This window comes from Ischnura elegans, chromosome 6 (genome assembly GCF_921293095.1).
Source record: "Ischnura elegans chromosome 6, ioIscEleg1.1, whole genome shotgun sequence".
Lineage (NCBI taxonomy): Eukaryota > Metazoa > Arthropoda > Insecta > Odonata > Coenagrionidae > Ischnura > Ischnura elegans.
The window spans coordinates 104260233-104277967 of record NC_060251.1 but is presented as its reverse complement, the minus strand read 5'-3'; the positions used below and the strand labels follow the sequence as shown (position 1 = coordinate 104277967).

General features: G+C 35.9%; 2 protein-coding genes across 3 annotated transcripts in view; one reads left to right on the top strand and one right to left on the bottom strand.

Moving 5' to 3' along the window:
• Positions 1 to 157: 157 nt before the first annotated feature.
• On the top strand, positions 158 to 15540 carry LOC124161293 (centromere protein I-like). Its single transcript, XM_046537597.1, has 15 exons — positions 158 to 257; positions 360 to 546; positions 753 to 902; positions 988 to 1073; positions 1153 to 1277; positions 1425 to 1608; positions 1783 to 1874; positions 2087 to 2241; positions 5714 to 5938; positions 6279 to 6385; positions 12946 to 13128; positions 13246 to 13370; positions 13457 to 13568; positions 14820 to 14990; positions 15080 to 15540. The coding sequence occupies exons 2-15, from the start codon at positions 372 to 374 to the stop codon at positions 15155 to 15157; spliced, it is 1968 nt and encodes a 655-aa protein (XP_046393553.1). The 5' UTR covers positions 158 to 257; positions 360 to 371; the 3' UTR covers positions 15158 to 15540.
• Positions 15541 to 16849: 1309 nt separating this feature from the next.
• LOC124161291 (isoleucine--tRNA ligase, cytoplasmic) overlaps positions 16850 to 17735 on the bottom strand; it is a 45316-nt gene continuing 44430 nt past the window's right edge. For both annotated transcript variants that reach the window (XM_046537592.1, XM_046537593.1), the window contains exon 23: positions 16850 to 17356. In XM_046537592.1, the coding sequence (XP_046393548.1) occupies positions 17137 to 17356 (220 nt within the window). In that variant the 3' untranslated portion in view covers positions 16850 to 17136. The remainder of the gene's footprint in view (positions 17357 to 17735) is intronic.

Genomic DNA, 17735 nt, shown 5'->3' with positions numbered 1-17735 from the left:
GTGGAAGGTGACGCACAGCGCTACTTGGCAAGGTAGGGTATACGGTATAACGGTATAACTACGGATTGAGATAGGATCCATAGAGGTCCCGAAACCTCTATGATAGGATCCATTGGAAAACAAATGGAAAACTGTTAAACAAATGAAGACAGATATTATTATTTCAAAACTTTTGAACAATCCATTGGCGGCAGAAGTCAGGGCGTCATTTGGATTAGAAAGTAGTTTTTTCTGCTTAATAAACGTTCTCTGGATGAGTAAGTCTTTTTAATCAAATGAAAGGAATTTAAATTTGAATTATTAATCATATATGAGGAAAAAATTCTGTTTTATGATTATGTTTTCGGTACTGATTTTAGGCGCCTCTGACGATGAAAGATCTTAAAGATGCAATTTATTACGTCAAGACCGTCAATGCAACTTTTCAGTTCGAAAGAGAGCAGCTTTTGTGTGCATTTAAGCACTTGTTCTGCCATGCTATGGAAAGCGGACTCGAGGACGGAACCTTCAAGATTCTTGCGTATACGTTGACTGCCACTAACTTGCGTAATTATTTGTGTTAATCAAGTCTTCCACACTGTGGCTGATTTGGATGAGTTTTTCCATTGATCTTAGTATGCTCTGTTTACAGTCTTTGAAAGTAGCAACCCTCTCTTTTCCTTTTCAACTCTTAACTCTGCCTGATATTCATTATTATTTTACTTTTTAATTTTCTTACTACTATTTAATTTCTTCACCCGTATTTATTTCAGCCGTAGTATGTGTGGAAGATTTAGTTAAATGCTTAATCCCGAGGACAACTGTCCCAGATAGTGTTGTTACAGATATTGCTCTGTGGCTTCTGTCGAAAGAACCCGATGTCACACCAGGAAAGGTTTCTCTCGTGTTGAGATGGTTTACTGGTATTTCATTTTTTGAAAATATTTTGCTCTGAATTTTACTTTTGATCTATGCATTTGATTATATTACATTGCCCATTTCTCGCAGGTGTTGTTAACAATGGATTAGTGGATTCGAGTAAACTTGAGAATTTGTACGAGCTTTTCTTCAACTTGATCCGTATTCCTGGGATTGTGAGTTTTATTATTATTTTTCAAGATTATCTCATGGACATTAGATTGCGATTTTTTTAATGCTCTAATATGGTTGCAGGATCCCCAAGCTTGTTCATTTATTCAGTGTTTAACCAAACAGCAATACATTACTCGAAGACACATTTTGGTCTTGATGGAACTCCAACAAAAAGGAAAAAAGAGGCATTTTGAATCTCTTCTGGGGTAAGTAATTTCACTCGATGATTTAAGGCAATTAAAATTATTCACTGAGAATGGAAGCATCATTTTACATGCTCATGTCGTATGTGTCCCAGAAAAAGACATCCCCATTTTAAAATTTTATGGACTACTGATGTTATTTATTTTCAGCCTCTTCAAGCGTATGAGACCAAATCTTGTGCCCGAGTATGTGAGTGCATGTGATCATCCGTGTTTGACTACCTTGGATATTAGTGAGCCAGGTTTCCAGTTAGCCAGACAGAGATGTGCCTTGAAAACTGGTTCAGCTAGTTCCTCAGATATTGTGAAACATCCACCATTACATGTAGCCAAGGTAAGGAGCAATTTCATTAATGAATGGAAATGTTGTGAGTAATCCTATTAGCTTATCTTCTAATATATTTTTTGATTAAGTTCGAAAATTTGACATTTTTGGCGATTAACTATATCATACCTTTATCAAGTGATGATTCCATTTGAGCATGCTCATTGATTATTTTATTCACAGGTGCATACCTGCCAGAGTATTATTCCTCAGATTATATACACAGAACTCTGTTGTAATCACTCTCAAGTATACAAAATCAGTGACATTGATAGGTAAATATTTTCTAGCTTCATTTTATTGTTGAAATTATACTTACTAAAATTTGTGAATTAGCCCTTGCGTTAGTAATTCTTCACAGTGATGGTGTGGGAGATCATTCATAACTTTTTACAAATGGGTTGTTGAGACATCATCAACCCCTGTATACGTTATTGAAAATATGGTGATGTAGTTCCTTAAAATATGTCTCGCATCATAATTACAGGTGGGAGTCAATCGGTGCATGCTCGGTGGATCTGGAGATGCCCATTCAATCGCTTGCCCTGCTTCGATGCTCATTTGGTGTGTTTTCCCTTGCATTTGGTGGTGCAGATATCCAAAGGAGATTCTCCCTCACCCTTCAGAGCAAGCTGTATAGTGGTAATGGCATCAGACATTCCTTACACCAAGTACATATTACTTTCTGCTTACACACGAATCATTACTTCACTTATCTCAATTGATAAGGTCTAATATTGTTGGTTGATATTTATAATTCAATTGTATAAATGCAATTATGACATTTTTATTTATTCAAAGTATGTACTGCAATAGGGTAGTTTCCTTCATCAAAGAAAACGAAAGTCATTTATTGCGATTTGTTACCCACCATTAGTGTATTCATAATATACAAATTATTTGGTTTTAGAAATCCCAGTTTAGACAAATGTCAGTGGTCAATTTTAACCTCATTTGAAAAAGGCCAGATTGGTGGCCATGCGATGCCACTCCACGTGACGTCACAGGGACCTAGATGTTACACGAGTAGTCAGGAGTTTTACATCGTCTGAGATTACCAATGCATGCATGTGGCACAGAGCTCAGGGAAATATCACTTAATAATCCCTTATTAAAATTTCCTATGGTCGGAAAGTTTCTTTCGTTTGGTAGGATATTAATAATCCTTATTTAAGCCAAGCGCTACCTCCTAGCAGGGTACTTTGCTACCTGCCAGCCACCTGCGTCGTATCAGCGTTCAAGCCTCGCCCCAAGGTCACCTCACTTGCGGTAGCGGGAACCAGAAATACATCACATGGACTTTTCCCATCATTCCTACTTAGCCGTTGCGTTTTCGCCCGCTTGAAATTTTTCGCTTTTCATTTAATCATGAAAAATAGATATCGTCATTTAAAAATCTAAAAGGGTGAAATATGTACTCCAGGAGTAACAATCGTTCGAATTAGGCAATGAAAAAGTATAGGAAACCACCCTATTCTATGATTGCTTTACTGCAGACCTCCATTTCTCCTCGTCCCACGCCAGTTCTTTTACTTCACCAGGGAATTTTTCCATCAATATTTCCCTTCATTATCTTTCCCACATAACTGATATATTTCATTATGTGACCAATCCACTGTTTTTATCTTTAGCTTACTGTAATCGATAGTGTCTTCCTCATATTCTGCTGCATACATCCTCATTTCTCTTCTATCTGTCTATCCATGTTATCTTCAGGATACTCATCCAGAACCAGATCTCGAAGGCCTCTATTCTTTTCTGATCACTTACCCCAATGGTCCCAGCTTCTGTACCAAAAAGTGCCACTACCCCACACCTTCTGAATCATATAGTACTAAAAATTTGTGTGAATTTGAATAAAAGAAAGGCATATGTTTCAAAGACATAATTTTTCAGACTTAAAGTGCATTTCATTCTGCAGGCTTTGAAAGTCATGGAAATATCTGGAGAGAAAATTCTAATACAGTTTTATCACATTTCGTTGATAAAAAAATAAAATCTATTCAAAAAAACTTTTGAGGACAGTATGCTCTTATATTATCAACACATCCTTCTCACAGCTTCCTGAAGTGTTAATTGCACAGCTCTCACTTATAACGTTAATTATTCATGCAGTCCTTGGATCTTTCATCTCCAGCATTTTGCCTTTCCACTTATTCCATCATAACTCTACAGCTGTTTTTTTATGCTCCTTTACTAGCCTTGCTAAGTATTTGTACATTTTTTTCTATAAAAGTGAAACCTAACAGAGTGTAAAGATTGGAGATGAGTCAAAATGAACCAAACTGCCAAAATGAACAGTTCACTGGAATGAACTGGTTCGAAAATGAACAGTTCTCTAAAAATCCCTGTTTAGTGTTCATGTCTTCGCTGCACATGTGTGGCATTTTGGTTTCGTGTTAATTTGAACATTTGCTTTCGATGAACAGGATGCGATGGTTCACGTTCACGGTCAATTTACGGGTCGAGTACATGTTCGTAGTTTTTGCTATGGTTCAAAGTTAATTTAAGCATTAGGTAAAAACTTTATTTTGAGTACATAGTTATATTAATGCAAAAAAAAATGTTTCAGCTAACGGGAAAGGTAAATAGAAATTGTCAAATTATGTAATATCCACTATTTATTTTGTTATTAAATTGTATGTGATGATATTAACTTCTGTGTTAATCTATATTTGATCCTGCGTTGCTCTAAGAGGTCTAAACTGATGGTTTTGGGAAACAAATTTGGCTCCAACTTTACTCAAATTACTTGTTTGTGGTGTAATAAGACATTGAAGGGGAAGGACTGCGTACTCTTCCAGATAAAGTCTATGGAGGCATATATCCATCATTTTCGAAGGAATAAAAAAAAATATATTAAATTCAGCGATTTTATTTGATATTAGGTTCTTCATGTCGCGACATTTCATGTGTTGTATTGTGACCACTTAGCTTAATTGCACATAAATAGACCTCAAAACATTAACTCTTCCTTTGTTTTCGATGTTTAATGTTTAAATATGTTACAGAATTCCATGGCGTTCACATATTTTACTAATTTTTTACATTCTACCAAAAGTACTAATTTGGCAATGAAACTATGAGAAGCTAATTTGGTAATGATTATTTCTCACCATTTTATGTGTGCTTTATTGCCTGTTAATTGCATTGTTAGAGTGGATAGATGCCAGACACAGGCTGTAACGAGGAGAAAAAATTGATACCTTGCTGAGGAGTCTAATATAGAGTTTCACAAATGGCGTTTATACTAAAAATATTTATAAAGAACAGTTAGCTGTGTATAAAAGTCTAAGTTAAGAGGAGCAATTAAAAACTTTCTGGTGCTATATACACGAATAAAATCATACACTGAATGAATTGATAAATATTAATTCTGGCTTATTCTACAAGTAGACAGCAGATATTTTCGGGCACACCAATAACCAGGTAAAGGCCTGGGCCAGAATTGGCTTGAAATTACTATAACACGTTGCACAAACCATATGCTACCTCACTAAGCTTTCATATGCTCTAAACACCCGAATAACAGTATTTTCTACCTGAATGACCCTGATTGTTCACGAGGCACAGATATTTTATACTGTTCTTTTTACTGAGCAGGATCAAAGTGAACGGTTCATCAAAATGAACTGTTTAACCCTCCTCTAATAAAGATACAAGTTAACAGAATGAAATAAATGGCAACGCATGCTTCAATAAAGATATAGATACATGATTATTCCTACATCCTAGGCAGTGGTCGACTTGCAGAGCAAGAATTGCTTGTAAGAAATTGATCAAATGTTATCATAAAGGACCATATCAATTAATGGGTTTTATTTAATTGATGTCGGTGCATTTTGTAATACAAAATAGAGGAGAGAGGTGAGACACCATTTTGGAATAAAATTATTTAAAAAAGATAATTCAGCTGCATTTGAAATTTTCAATGCATAAAACAAAGCCTTTATAGTAAATCAGTGAGATCAAAACTTCCTTTTATCCTGATTGTAGAGTGACCCATTCATTCTAACACCAAGCTAGTAACATAAGAGCTTATATTTGCTTGCAAATGTGAGAGTTTATTTAATTAAAAAACATAAAAAATACCTCATTGTATTGTATTTTGCAGTGTTTTTAAGCCCAGAGAATGAGTTATCCCACTGGAATCCACAAGTGAGGTGCCGAAGTGAGGCACGATTATTACATCAGTTGTCGACTCTGCAGGAGTATCTTCACCAACCCATTCCAGTGGTGTCATGCTTTCTCTCAAAGTACCTTCCATTGTGGGATGGAGATACTCATCGCCTACTTATCCTACGCCTGCTATCCTATTTACATTTCTCTACTTTTGAGGGTGAGATAGAAAATTCTACCATTAATTATTATCATTATGCTTGCTATTGACCATAATATTTTGTAAATACATGTAATAGGCCAACTGGAGACTAGATAATGTTACTCTTAATAATTATGATGCTTTCTTGTATGTCCTATTGTGGCATCATTTATTATAATGAAAGCATTGTTTTCAGTGTGAATGATTGTATTTTTTTTTTTTTTTTGCATTTTTATATAACTGTGTTTAGTTATTATGTTATGTCCTGATTTTTTAATGGATAAAAAGTAATGTCACTCACTTTTGCTAGGCCTTTTTATAATGTGAATGGTCTCAAAATATTAATCTTACTTTCTAGAACTTGAATCTTGTATCCTGGACCCCATCAGCCTGTTATTTTTGACCAAAGATGTTCAGTTCAAATGTAATATTATCAACATGCTGAGGGAATTCATGAAGAATTTGGTAAGTTTAGTTAACATCAAATTGTGCTCAAGTAGCACTTCTTACTCATTCTACCAATGAGTAGAACTTGTGGAAGAATTTTATTTGACTTTGTTTTTTTTTACTACCATATGAAAACAGAATGAAAAATTGTTTACTCTCAATCATGAATAAAACCGACACATTAATGACATCTCAGCTTTGGTGTAAAACCAAGTGCTAGGAAAAATTATATCAAGTTGTGATCTGTTTTGAGTAGTTCTGCAATTGCACATTGTTCGTATATTCTTTTTATTTATAGCAATACTAGCTGACCCGGCGAACTTCGTACCGCCTAACAATCAATGAACTTACAGTTTAGTTACACCATTTATAAATCAAGAGCGGCTGTATCGTTTTTAATCATATTTAATTTATTGTAATAAAATAAGGATACAAATTCAATACAACTACGTAAATGAGTATCAAAATTGTTTGTCAGAAAGACATTTTCTTTATTGAATCTACATAAGGTGGATCGGAGCACGTTTACGCAGATTTTTTTCAATGAATTTTCTTACGTTTTAGCTTAAGAAATTTTGGGCATTGTGGTTTTATAAAGCAGTTAATGAAAGAAAAATTATACGGAATCAGTTGTTGGCTATTTGTGTTAATTAACCGTAAAAAAGGTTTTTAGGTCAAAGTCTGTTGCGTAAACTTGGCCCGTTTACGGAGCAGGTTAACACAACGCCAGACCGACACTTGACTGATGCTCAAAATCGTGTAAGAAAAGCCATTATGAAGCAGCATTCGTATCGATTGACTTTAGGCGTGCCATTTATAGTATCTCTGTTTGGAAAAAATGCACTGCATAAACGCACAACGGTGTGCCCTACACATTCGGGTTTAATGTCTTGCGTCAATCGCCTTCTGATAAACAACAGTTTTTGTTTTGTTATCAGGTGCAACATAAAGTGGATGAAGCTAAATAAATATAGCGAAGCAAAGCAGTGACGCAGCGAGGGGAGTTTTTGGGGGATAAAACCCCCCAAGAGCTCAGAGAATATTTTTATAAAAAAATGTTACTAATACCTGGGGACGGATGAGTAACAAACAAAACATATTTAACTATTCATGCAGCCGCAAAACCCACTATTTTGAACCATTTATCTTAAAAAATATCTGGGGGAGGGTCCCCACACCTCTCGCTTACCTTAGTGAGTTTTCTATACCCTGCAGACCCGTAGTATTAGCTGTGCCTAAAACCCCCCTATCCTTAATTCCTAGCTGCGCTCTTGAAGGGAAGGAAGAAATACAGCGGATGGTTTAGCGACTCGTTAACATACCACGTTTAATTGATCATGAGAAAATCATGGGTTTTCATTAACACAAGAGCACAAACATAACAAAAACTTAAAGACTGACCATGCGATTTGCTAATTGTTATCACGAATGCAATACGGACATTACCGTTTGTCTACAATTGCTTGGAGATTTGTTTACAAACACGGTAGTGAAGAGTCAACCAGAGCTGGGCTTACAATTAGCTCCAATTAAATTTTTTAAGTACAATTTCAATATTTTGAATATATTTAGTAATTAAAATGTTATATTGCTACAAAGTTCAGTTATTAAATTGGTAAAAACAAAACAAATAATTTAATTTGTAGTTTTGACCGACTTATCAATTGTTGTTGCGTTACTAACTCCTAAAAACATATCACTAAGAAAGACATGATTTTTTTTTTGTGAAATTATCCTTTTTTTAATGTCCTACATGTTATCCAGGGCTGAGACGAATCCAAAGAACCTAATATCATTAAAATCGGTGCAGCCGTTCTCGAGTTATAAAGTGTTCTAACTAACACGATTTTTGACTTTCTTTTATATATATAGATTTTATATATATAGATATAATCAAAATATTTACACCCATGTCTCGTATAGCGCAAGGGATGCGTTCCTTGGGGTCTTTGCGCTATACGAATTTGCGTTATACGAGAGCGTTTTAACATAGGGAAGATAGGGATGCGTTCCTGGTAGCATAGGTCTTTGGTATTGAATTTCCTCTAAAACATCTATATTCCCATAAAAAGCCTTAGAAAACATTATTTCTATAAATATTTATAGTTTAAAACATCTTTAAAGATAGTATTCACGCATTCAAAGACTTTTATTCACGTTAAAAAAATTCTTACGTGCTTTCGAAATTCCATCCTGTCGTGCGGGTGGGCTAACATCTGCTATCTCAGGGGATCGTAATGCGTTGCCGGCAGTTGACGATTTTTCTAACTTGTCTAAAAACAACTATTGTGTCACCCAGGCCCTTTTGCCGCTCATCGAAATGACAGGAAAATGCTACTTTAAATGCCATTTCATAGCTAGCGGAGTTTATGAATGATAAATCATTTTAATTTGAAGTCCTCCGAGTCATTAGCAGCTACGTGAAACAGTCTTTAAATGCCTTGAAACCTGACCCAGGTTTTCCTTCCCTGAAAATGAATGAACGAGAATGTATTCTTTTCCAAAAAATATCGTCTCGTCAACACTAAATCTAGTTGAGGGGGAAAGGAGCCACTTTCAATAACAGCTTGGAGTTCATCAGAAAATGTTGTGGTGGCTGCGCTATCAACACTTGCAGATTCACCTGATATCGCCGCACTGAAAATACCTGCTTGCCGTTTAAATTCTGGAACCAACCGCTTTTACTAAATGTCTCGGAGCGATTACCACTCTCGTCTTTTTGTACTGATTCACCATGAACTTTCCGTATGTGTAGACCGCTTGGTTGAAGTTGGTGCGGCTGAGGTCACTGATACTTTAGCTTCGTCTTTATTCAGAATAAGGCATCGTGAGTTTAAACTTCCACGCAATATCGCTTTGACGCTCTCCATTTTCAAAGCAATTGACCTCTCTCAAGTCCTCTTCTAGGTTTATGGTTTTTCTTGATAAATTCTTGATTTTTCTACAGGCATTCCTATTTTTTGCCATATTCTCTTGGTTTTTACTCTGTATGGCTCTATATAAATCACCTTCTTCTGCTGAACTGTATTCCTGAGACGCAGAAGGCCTATGACTGCGGGGAGGGAACGAAGCCATTGTGTTTGAGACTCTATAGCGGACCCTTTTATGTGTTGATGCTATTCATGCGCAACTCGGCCACCGCTCCATTTCTCTCCCGTGAATACCGATGACCTTGAAGGCTTTAGCGCAGACCCTCTACCTGGAAGTCAATCGCCCGGTAACCTACGACGGCAAAAATACGTCTCAAACCGTATTGCTGAAAAAAAAACTCATTTCCACAAGCCCCACGCTTAATTAACGATCTAAATTATTTATTATCATTCTGTTAAGGAGACGAGATAAATCTTCGGTAGGCCGGCTATCTGGACCCAATGACGAGTAATACTTTTGGCAATTGCACAGCAATGAATTTCGATTAATATATAAACAAAAAAGAAGATTTGAGGCAAGAAATAATATTAATATGCGTAAATTGATAGAAATTACGTGTGTACTTAGCGCAAGTTCACGTTTTATCACGAGAGCGTTTAAAATTTTTGATTAGGCTACACTGCGTTGCAATGTTTCCCCGAGGAACGAATTTGCGCTATATCGAATTTGCGCTATATCGAAATTGCGCTAATCGAAATTGCGCTATACGAGACATGGGTGTATATTGTATTTTAATCCATTCTTGTTATTAGAACATTTTTAATGAAAGGACTGCTTTTATTGGCTTGTGAGGTACTTCATTGGAGAGAGACGTATCCGTTTACTAGATTTCGAGTTGTTGAAATACATTTTGAAAAGATCATTTTTTAGCATTCATGAAAATTGTCGCCGAGTATGGATGTAAAATTTTTATAGAAAATGGAATTGTCTGAAATATACTGGAAATGCAGACTCTTGAGATCTTTTAAATCTAGCTACGAAGGTTGATGGTAATAGCTTTTGATGTCAAATAGGATCATAGACTTTCTCATTTTAGTCGGTGTAGGAATTTGTCTCAGGTTCTCCCCTGGGTTAGGTTTTCCACAAGGTTGGGACAACTGGAAAAATCGCCCATTGCTGAACATAGATAGCATCCACCATGATCACACCATCTGGTTTGACGATGCCAAGATTTTTACACGATACCCGAAGTATTTGGATGGGGTCATCAAAGAAGCAATTGAAATTTGACCTGAAAACAGAAATTTCAAAAAATGGCAAAGGATTCTCCATTAGCAATGCCTGGAAACATGTGTTAAAATCGTTTATGTGTTAAAGGTGTTGAAAAACCAGCAGAACACTGGATTGGTTGCTGCTGACTGAACAGGACACCTCCGGGGAAGGGTATCTAAAGCGAACAGAAATCTCAGTTTTGCACTCATCTGCCCTAATGACAATGCTCAACTAGTACTTTATACTCCTTCAACCTGTCTCAACTCAGTCATTAGTCCTGCTTCCCCAATTTAGGCTTAGCTGGATTCACACCACACTCATTGTATGCAGGGAGTTTTTAATCTAAGAGGGTCCTTGGCTTTCACAAGGTGGTCTCTAAACTCGGTTGGTGTAATGTGTTTGGTATCGATTTTCCATAAAATCATGGGTATTCTTCCAAAAACATATGAAATGTATAGGAGATATGCTCTACCAGTTGGTACCTTGTTGTTCTAAGGCAGTTTCCAATGACAGGTTCTTTTAAGGTGGAGCTCTGGTGTTCACTAAATCAGATTTGCTGGAAAGTTTTCTTGAGGTCCTTCAATTTGTTGGGAAGGCTCTTCATCGGCAATAGTCTTGGCTTGATAGAAAAGTGATCTTAGTGTCACACTCATCTGACCTGATAACAATGAGCGATTTGAATGTAAAAACTAGAGATGCGCGAATAGTATCCGCGAATACTCGAATAACTCAATTACTCGAAAGTATTAGATATTGGAGATCTCAAATAATTAAGCTAAAAGTACGATATAGAATACTTTGAATTTCACACCATACACTGTCGCACTCACGTCGTTGGTAGTTGACACGGAAACAATGTAGAGGACTCAAGTCATTTAATTCATGCAGTGCCGATTTGAGCAAGTTGACGAACTGCATCAAATTCGTGGATAAGATTGGTGAATAGATATCATTCGATGTGAGAAACCGATAATGATCGTGGGAAAAATTCCAAAAATCCCTGGTTTACCCCTCGAAAACCCTCAAAAAAATTAAAAATGGCAGGAAAAAAATCCATTTTTGGGGTACCTTCCATCACACATTTAGCTACTGTTCCCTAACCGTTCCACTCATCGGAATTCTGAAAAATCTTTAAAGATCATCACGAATTCGAAGACTGCAAGGATGCGGGCTTCTCCTAACGTCAGTTTTGTTTCTTTATGCCAAACGACGGCTCTGCAATGACGCGTCAAAGTTGAAAAAGGTTCGAAATTTTCATTAAAATTATAGTAAAAAAACGGCATAAGGGGCCCCTGTCTGAGTGCATACCATCGACCCAGTGGCGTAGCCAGGAATTTTGTTCAGGGGTCTAAAACCAGGGGGAACATTTTTAAAAAACAGGGTACTAAGTAGAGGTCTTTAAATAATTTTTACGCTTTCCATTATTGAGGAAACTTCATTTGTTAAAGAAATATTTTGTTAATTCATGATTTTTCAATATTTTGTTTTCTTTTATCAAGGAAAATAAAGAGTTCGGACTCGCCTATGCCACTGCATCAATACACCAACATTCAAAAAATTATTTCACCACTTCTCATTCTAAGCTCATCCAGGATGAACCCACAAGATGGAACACCCTTTTTCAAATGATAAGGTATCTTCTGGAACAGAAGCAACCAATAACATTAGCTGCCTCTAACCTGAGTTTAATGTAGACATTGCTCCACCACAGTACGATGCTATCAAGCAATTGGTGGATGTTCTGGATGTTTTTGAAGGAGCAGCATTTCTTACTAGTGGAAGTGCAGTCACAGTTTCTTTAGTTGTCCCCCTTGTGAATAGTATTATTGATTTTCTAGAAACTAAGAAGTTTTTGCATAGTCATCTACAATGTTTCGTCAATGATTAGCTGTTTTCCATTAAAAGTTGGTATGAATTTCTGGAAAAAGTAATTATTCGTTTTTGCCACAATTTTTTATGTATGATTCGAAATCAGTGATATCCAAGATTCAAATAAAATTGAGATGATAAAAGTCAATTGGCTTTGAAGATTATAAGTCTAAACAAAGTCACCCTACAAAAATAGATACCTTAGGTAAAGTGCAACCAAAAATAGCTGATGTAAAGAAACAACAATCAACGTGGTGAATTTATTCAAAATGGAAAAGTTGATTTTTAAAATGTATTTGATATATACCTTTTTATTTATACATTCATCAAGTGGAATTGAAGAATAAAGTTTAATATGCTTTGCGGAATTCTAGTATTCAAGTTATTTGAAATTTGAGATACTCGAATATTCGAGCTATGATTTAATATGTATTCAAATTCGATATTCGAGCTCGAGAAATCGGCTGTTCGACCCATCTCTAGTAAAAACATCTACTATGGTAAGCTGACCATGTGTACAACCCTATTAGAAGGATCATAACATATCTGACTCTCTTCTCTCACAGATTTTGAAAGACCAATGGAGGAAAGGGAAAGAACCTCTTTTTCTTGGAGTCAAGAGGTGTTGGCAAGCTGAGGACGTTTATCCTAAAATTTTTGAATTCATATCCGACCTCATTGAGATGGGAGTGTCTTCGGAAAATGGAAGTTCATTTCTGCTCAGCAGTGCACTCTCATATTACCACATGGTATGCTTTGGATACAATCCTAATTTTTTTTTATTTAATCAAGTCATTTATGTACTGGCTCTTAAGATAATGTATATGTCAAATACATTCATGTTTACTTGAAATTTTAATTGTCAGATGGTGACTCTACAAAAGGATGTTGGGATAAGCTACTTGGTGATGCCTCCTCCAGCTGTAATTTATCACAGCTTGTTTTCACACAACCCTGTGTGCCTATCTCTTAGCTGTTCTCTTTTGGTGAGGTAAATATCACAAATAAATTTTTTGGTTTTTTTTAATGTGGTAAAAACCTTGTCACCATTAATTCTTCCTCTGATTGAAATTTTAGGTACAAAACTGAATTATATCCGCTGTTGAAGGATTCCTCCAAACTTAATGACATTCTAGGAACTTTGACCGCATTTGTCACTGATTATGCCAATTTTCTCTGCACTGATAAGGTGAGTAATCTCCAAAACTCGGCATAACTTGCCTTGTTGTCAAATATTCATTTAAATGAATAACCTTTGGAAAGATAATAAAAATACCAATTTAAAAAAACTCAAAATTGAATGGGTCATCCCTCCTTGATTCAACAAATATTTGTCACTTAAGGTCTTAGATTGTGTACTAAATGGAATTGTAACAATTTTGTGAACTGTTAAGTAACTGATACTGCAGCTTTATTAGGCTGTGGTAGGTGGGGGATAAATGATAAGAGGACAGGGGAGCCTTATCACCCGGTCATAAACTGCAACATGTGCTCCCAATGCAATTGAGAGATCGGGTCCTTCTTTGGGAAAGGATTTTCAGAGAATTGGTGTGTAGCTTCTTCATTTTTTAAGGTCTTACCAGTTTTTTTGGAGAGTGTGAATTCCTACATTAATAAGTGTTAGGAAAGCCTTGTCAAATATTTTTACGTGATTATAAAATTATTTTTAATGAGAGCTACTTTTGATGATTGTTATAAGGTCTATAGTTATTTGTGGGAATCATAACAATTGCTGAATAATTGCATTTGTCTTCGCCTGCTGTTTCCCCCTCTGAAAAAAATACTGTGTTGTATCTATCTACAATAGGGCACACAGTTACATACTTAAATAATACTTAATCACTAAGTCACGAACTGGTACAGGTGCTGCAAATGGGATGGAGAGATGGCTCATCCCACTTTTAGTAGAATTTTTAATTTTCTTTTAATTATTTATTGTGAAAAATGATCGTAGGATTGAAAAAAAGTTGCTAGATGCAGACATCTCATTGAACTATGTATATTAAACACAGCATATATGACTTCTGACGTATATGACAAGGGACTTATGACACATAAAAATGCTTCATTTTTCATCTAATAACATTTAATGATTGATATTTCACAATGAATTTTTGTGTACTTGTTATATGCATTCTTTTCACGTGGCTGTTTTTCAATACTTCCTAATCTTTGAATGTGGCTGTTTGTAAATATAGAAACAATTACTTTCTTATTAATCATGAATTCTTTGTATATTAGACATTTTATTTAAACGTCATCTCATTTTGTTAAGACTTATTGAATTCCCTTGTTAAAAAAACATTGCAGAGTCCCTAATTTTGCTGGCTACTGCCACAGCACTGAAATCCAGCACCACCCAAACTCCGGAGGTGCTGAATTCTGGGTGCTGAACTTTAGAATACTTTTTCTCATTGCTCATGACATTTTTTTATTGCAGCCGTTTTTGAACAGGTCCGAAGGTTACATATTCAGGAATCTCAAGGATGCCACAATTAAGGCATTATCTCAACTGATGGGAGCTGAGCCATCGTCAGGCATTAACAACCACATTGCATTGGTTCCATTTCTTTACATATACAGTCAGAGTAACACTCCAACAAATTTTGAGGTATGCTATTGAAGTTCACCATTAACTGATATTTGACTCATGAAAATGTTTCCAGCTCATAAGCTATTAAATCAATCTTATGATTCCAGGTCCTTTCCAGAACTACAGAGAAGAGGCTTCCAGGGATAGCAGAATTCATAAAAGCCTATGGGGCTGTGGAATCCTGATTTTAATTCAACTCCAAATTCTTCCATGAAATACTTTGTGTGTGTGTGTGTATATATAAATGTGTAAGATTATTTTTAACTTAATTTACTTACATTTTTAAAATAGTTCTGTCATACTTGTACAAAAGGTATTTTTTTAAACAAGTTTATAAAAAATTAGTCAATTACTTTTTTTTCATTTGGTCTTCAGTTCTCTAATTACTTCCAGTCCTCCACAGTTCTTACATTCATAAATTTGGTACATATTATATTGTCCTCTTCTGAATACCCTGATGGCTAAGGATTAAATTACTCTTTTTTAACAAATGGAGATGCCTGTCATTGAAAATATATCCAAAAATGGATATACGAACATAATAAATTATAGTGTGACAAGGGTGAAATTTTGAAATAGATTTTTTGATTTCAGTTGGTTTTCCACACAATTTCCATCAATTCAACAAAAGTTTTCAGTGATGGATTGAAAATTTTACACAAGTACGGTCTTGGAGAAAAATATACATTTTACACCCCATTGGGTATGTGACATGTTAAATTGGTTCCATAGAAATTGATCCTACATCACCAAGGCCCTTTAATTGATTATTATCATAGTATTCTGCCCAATAAGGTAGATTTCCATGGAGTACTTAAGAAGTATTCTCGCAGTCTCCCCTCCCTTAATAGACTTCCCTCTTCAATTCATTATAAGACCTGCTCACTTTCATTCTTTCTAAAAATCCTATTATATATTTCTCCCTCATTTACCCAACATTCTACTCTCCAACACTTTCCAACATCCCCTCCCCGCTAAGTACCCCTTCCATCCATACCTTCTGTCTCCTCCGTATCTCATCTAAAAGTTGCCTCTCCTCACTCACCATATCCAGCACTTCATTGCTCCTCCTTTCCGTCCTCCATTTTCTCCATTCTTCTCCACACCCACATCTTGAATGCCTCCAGCATTCTTTTGTCCTCCTTCCTAAGTGTCCATGTTTCCACACCGTGAAGCACTACACTCCAGATGAGACTCTTCACTAAGCTTTTCTTTAAATTTTTACTTAACAATCCTCTCATAAGCTCCTTTCTATTCATAAGTGCCTCATTTTCTAACACAGTTCTCTTCCTGATGTCCATACTACTGAAACCGTTTTCCTCTAATGAGCAACCCAAATAGTTAAATTGATCTACCTGCTCAATTATTTCCCCACCTACTTTTATCTTGAGTTTCACATTCCTCACTCGCAATGCTTTACAAAAACCACATGACATTGGTCTTCTGGTGATTAATCCTCATCCCATTCTCCTTGCATCGCTTGTCTAACTCATCCACTACAGCCTGCATTCCCCTCGCTGACTGGCTAATCAACACCTGATCATCTGCAAACCTCACTGATTTAAACATCATTCCTCCCACTTTTACTCTAGCTTCCAACTCATCTCACACTTCTCTTACCATCTCCTCAGTGTACGAAAGTGTTGAAAAGCAACCAATAATCACTTCTATTCTTATAAGGTTTCAACATCATTTTGTGTGGTATAGAGGTGTCAACTCTTGATTCATCATACAAGGCATGAAAAACCATGCACTTGCCAGAGTCACTGTATCAAATTACATAAGGCTACCCTTCAATTAAGAATCATAATAACCCATGAAAACCTGGAAAGCAAAAAACCCCCCACTGCACTACTGCTGAGAAATAAATTCAAGAATTATCTTTTCTTTCTATTTTATTTCTTGAAATCAGTTTCCATTCCAGAAAATAAAATAACATTATCTCACAGTACTGGGATTTAAAGAGAAACTTGATTCCAGGAATGAGAATCATTAACTTCATTAAGATGCAGTGACTTCCTGCTGGATATTGAAATGAACGTAGCAATTACTCATTGCCAAATAATAATTTTGGTTTCTTGTAAAATAAAAGGTCCTTCAAATATAATAACTTTTAGCCATTTAACATCACAACTTTGGCTGATACAAACCTTGCACAACCAACTTAATTGCTCTTCACAAAGAGGGTACTACCATTGCAAGCAGGAATTTGGTTAAGGGGTGAGTGGCAATCTGGAGTCGAAAACAAGCTCACATGACCAACATGCAGCCCATACAGCATTCCAACTCTCCTCTTCAACTGCTCAAGATCCAATTCATGATCACCAACAGGATTTTGTAATAGAACAGTACCTTTCTTGCCTTCAAATTCAACATCGACAAATCTAACAAGAAAGAAAAATAAAGGCATGTTAGACATGAGAGAGAAAATTGCACAAAAAACATGAGTGAGCAATAAATAATTAAAATTAACCATTATACAGCATTTCAACAACAGAAAGTTCCTTCTTAATACATGAAATTGCTATTCTCTCCTGCAAGGTATGAAACCACATGCAACGATAAAAAAAATTCCCCACACTCTCACATTTCATCGCTTTATTCCTATGTATTGAGTGTTCCAAAACCCCTGCCGCTAAAAACCAGCAAATGGGCACAAAATATGGACTCTTCTTGCAAGGGACCAATTTTTAAAAGAGCACAGAAGACAAAAAGTGAACATTTTTCGATACTTACTCTCCATGCTATCACTAACTAAGGCCC

Bases quoted from the DNA above. Each gene is read 5' to 3' on its own strand.
- LOC124161293 (XM_046537597.1), top strand. From the start codon at position 372: ATGAAAGATCTTAAAGATGCAATTTATTACGTCAAGACCGTCAATGCA. The intron at 547-752 runs GTAATTATTTGT...TATTTATTTCAG, and splicing joins GTTGACTGCCACTAACTTGC to CCGTAGTATGTGTGGAAGAT. The intron at 13,569-14,819 runs GTGAGTAATCTC...TTTTTATTGCAG, and splicing joins ATTTTCTCTGCACTGATAAG to CCGTTTTTGAACAGGTCCGA.